Here is a 3,199-nt window from a genome sequence, read left to right as displayed (position 1 = left end):
ATTCCAGGAAGGCTGCAGCACTTAATGAATCTTCGTCGTTCATCGGCGACAATGCGAGCAACACCTTCTCGTATCCACGCAACGAATCACTTGGGAACGACGCAAAGACCGCCACGTAATGCGTCGACCCACTTGTCCAGGCATCAATTACACACGCAAACGACTTGGGCAGGGTATTCTTTAGCTTCGCTTCCAACCAACGACACATTTGGTGCATCCATTTCATGAGCGTCTTGTTCCTGATGGGACCAATGTTCGAGTAGCGGCGAGCCATGTCGTTTTCACAAAATTTGAAGCGCAACAGCGACGACGTAATCCAGGCCAGCCAGCCGTACACGTTCCGCACACTGTGAGAGAACAGGGGCATGAACAGATTGTGCTCCGAAATCGGGGCTGTGGCGTCATAGTTCTGGTACTCGGGGTGTTCGCGCTCAATGTACGACGTCAAATTCGTGTACCCAGTGCCGTTTTGTATACAGCGCTACCCACATTTACAGAACCAAAGCGTCGATTCAGGTGAGGTATGTGTAAGGTACAGCTCGGCGAATTGTTTTCCTCGAAGGGGCGATGGTTGGTTGTTGTCGTTGGTCATCAAAATGAATTGTGTTTGTTTGGTTTGATTGTAACTACGTGTGAAGTTGATGGCTGTGGTTGCATTCGATTTGCACGGAAATGATTGGCCTTTGTTTACAGCACTTTGAATTGAATGGAGGATAGAAAATTCTTCAAAACTCAATACTTATTTTTGTGTAGAGGTCCAGGTCAATACCTATTCTCTCTCGAAGTGCAAACGAATTATTTATTCTTTTGAAAGGATTTCAGAATAATTTATTATATACTTTTAAATAAATATATTCCAATAAAAATAACTCTTTCTCAACCTCTGGATACAAGAAGGAGGCATGGATGGAAACGCTGAAGAAACTCAACGACGAGCACAACCATGTCATCCCGTTCACTCTCCAGCAGCTCAAATCAAGACATGATACAATCAAGGGGGCATATGCGATCATTTTGAAGATTGTCAACAGCAGCGGCATGGGATGAGAGGCTACAACTTGCCGCGTTGAGTCCCTGACAACGACATGGGACAGTTTTCTTGAAGGAAGGCCGAAGGCGTGGGGTGCCTGGCGCCACAAACGCTTTCCACAGTTCGATTTGTGTGAGGCACTGTTCAGTGGAACGCTTGCCCGCGGACTTTCGGTGATTTCGTCATCTGACCCTCCCCCAAGTGTGCCACCAAGTGCTTTGATGCAGGACACCTCTGTGTGTTGTGGATAACACACAGAGCCAGCACGACGTCGACTTTAAACGCGAAATCGTACCGAATGCCCTTGGACAAAATGGGCAAGCGCATCTTCAGGATTCCAAAAATCCTCTCGATGCAGTTGCGTAACTGGGCATGGCGCAAGTTGAAGAGTTCTTGCTATGTACGGGGCTTCAAATAACCGATACCACACACTTTCAAGTGGTATCGTGTGCCCAGGTAAGGTGTCAAACACTTCATCGCCAGGGCAAATCCAGCATCACCAAGGTACTGCGTCGGAGAGAGCGTCAATTCTTTTTGGAGGGCATCATTATATACCTTGCCATCCCCTGCGGTTCCCTCCCAGCTGGCCAGGACAAACGTGAATACCAGGTCGAAATCGCACGCGGCGAGGATATTCATGGTAACGCCCTTGCGACCGTGAAAAGGAGCAGCTTCAGTAGCACTCACCCAAACTGGGATGTGCGTCCCATCGAGAGCCATACGACACTTTTCAAAGAAGGGATAGAACTTGCTGTTGGCCGTGATCACAGACGGAGTTGGGGCGTCTTCCGGTGGCTGGCAAATGTACAAAGGTACAAGGCGTCTCAGAGCATGCATGACAAGTCGAAGTTGCCGTGACATGGTCTCTCCAGAATGCTGGAAGCGCTGTTGCATGTTGGTAGACGATACACTCTGCCTCAAAAGTATAGGAACAGGCACAACTGCTCCGGTGGAGAGACTTTCGAGTTCCACAAAGACCCCGCGGTTGATGAGGCCGAAAAGCAAGGCACCCAACGTTTTACGAGGCAGTCGGAAGTTTTCGATGAACGCAGATTCGTTGCCTTCGAGCATTTCGGCCGCCCCCATGGCGCCTGTCAAGATTGACACCCTCTTCGACGACTTGAGAAGGAAGGCTGAGTAATGGTACTCCATGTAAGCCATGGTGACCATGCGGCGTCATTTGTGAAAGCGTCGACGAAGCAACAAGAGCAATAGTTGTGGCCTCATCAGTCGTCCTGCTTCTCGCGCGCAAACTCTTGAACGTTCGTTGATTTGGTATCCAGACTGTTACGAAAAAAAGTATTGAACCGATATTTGACTATTTTGAGAGAATATGAAAATGAGCTAATTTTTTTATAGCACAATAATATATGGGTCGGTATCCAGAGGAGCCCTAACTGTAAACTAAATATGCTCTCATTTTTTCGTGAATTGCGAATTGGAACCACATGATGGATTCGCCTTGTCGAGATCTATCGTTTTTGTGGTTAATTTGCTAGGAAAAAATAATACTGACATGGTATAACGCTCTAAAAAGTGCTCAAAATATCGTCGTTTCTAGGCTTCTTGCACCATACGTACTCTAGAGGAAGTAAGCTTATTTGCAGTACACCACAGTTGTTCACGTTCATTCGTGGCTATCAATGGTCTTATATTAGTGTGAGGTGTCGTCATGTTGTTGCAAAGACGCTTGCATCGCGCTCGTGAACCGTTGTCGCCAAGGCACGAAATCTGCATTCTCCAGTCGGATCAATTCGCGCCGGATGTACTCGTCCTTCTGGTCGTCGTCTTCGATGCCCGTCACATCGATGCCTCCCAACGCCGCTAGCTCGTCGGAGCTGACAAATCCTTTGTGGGCTCGAAACGAGCGAGACAAAAAGCCGACTAACCGCATTAAGATATGCGTGGGCGACACCTGTCGAACCTCGGTCCTATGACGTGGCATCACGAAACAACATCTCGCTTCAAGTGCTAGAAGTTCATCCTTACCACGATCGGTAGTGCCGCTGCGTCAGCATAGGGTGGCACGCATGCGCTTCGTCGTGTTCGACTTGCCGCACGACTACGATGAACCGATCTGCTTCGACGAAGTGGCCTTGGAGCGAATTTATGAACACGCCGTTGGCCGTAGTGGTGCAAAACAGTCGCGTGTTGGCCGTGCACTCTTCG

General features: G+C 48.6%; 3 protein-coding genes across 3 annotated transcripts in view; all 3 read right to left on the bottom strand.

The window, feature by feature from the left end:
• Positions 1-950, bottom strand: part of H257_07626 (hypothetical protein) — a gene marked incomplete at both ends in the record, with an annotated part of 3,337 nt that extends 2,387 nt beyond the window's left edge. Inside the window, 2 exons of the mRNA XM_009833213.1 lie at positions 156-481; positions 882-950. Of these exons, the coding sequence (XP_009831515.1) occupies positions 156-481; positions 882-950 (395 nt within the window). The remainder of the gene's footprint in view (positions 1-155; positions 482-881) is intronic.
• A 224-nt stretch (positions 951-1,174) lies between these two features.
• H257_07625 (hypothetical protein) lies at positions 1,175-2,191 on the bottom strand (the record flags this gene model as incomplete). The annotated part of the gene is made up of 2 exons (XM_009833212.1): positions 1,175-1,426; positions 1,586-2,191. 2 exons carry the CDS (start codon positions 2,189-2,191, stop codon positions 1,175-1,177), a joined length of 858 nt encoding a protein of 285 aa, XP_009831514.1.
• A 493-nt stretch (positions 2,192-2,684) lies between these two features.
• Positions 2,685-2,924, bottom strand: H257_07624 (hypothetical protein; the record flags this gene model as incomplete). The annotated part of the gene is made up of 1 exon (XM_009833211.1): positions 2,685-2,924. One exon carries the CDS (start codon positions 2,922-2,924, stop codon positions 2,685-2,687), a length of 240 nt encoding a protein of 79 aa, XP_009831513.1.
• Positions 2,925-3,199: the final 275 nt, after the last annotated feature.

Source organism: Aphanomyces astaci (assembly GCF_000520075.1).
Source record: "Aphanomyces astaci strain APO3 unplaced genomic scaffold supercont1.16, whole genome shotgun sequence".
Classification (NCBI taxonomy): domain Eukaryota; phylum Oomycota; class Saprolegniomycetes; order Saprolegniales; family Verrucalvaceae; genus Aphanomyces; species Aphanomyces astaci.
This window is presented reverse-complemented; position numbering and strand designations above follow the sequence as displayed.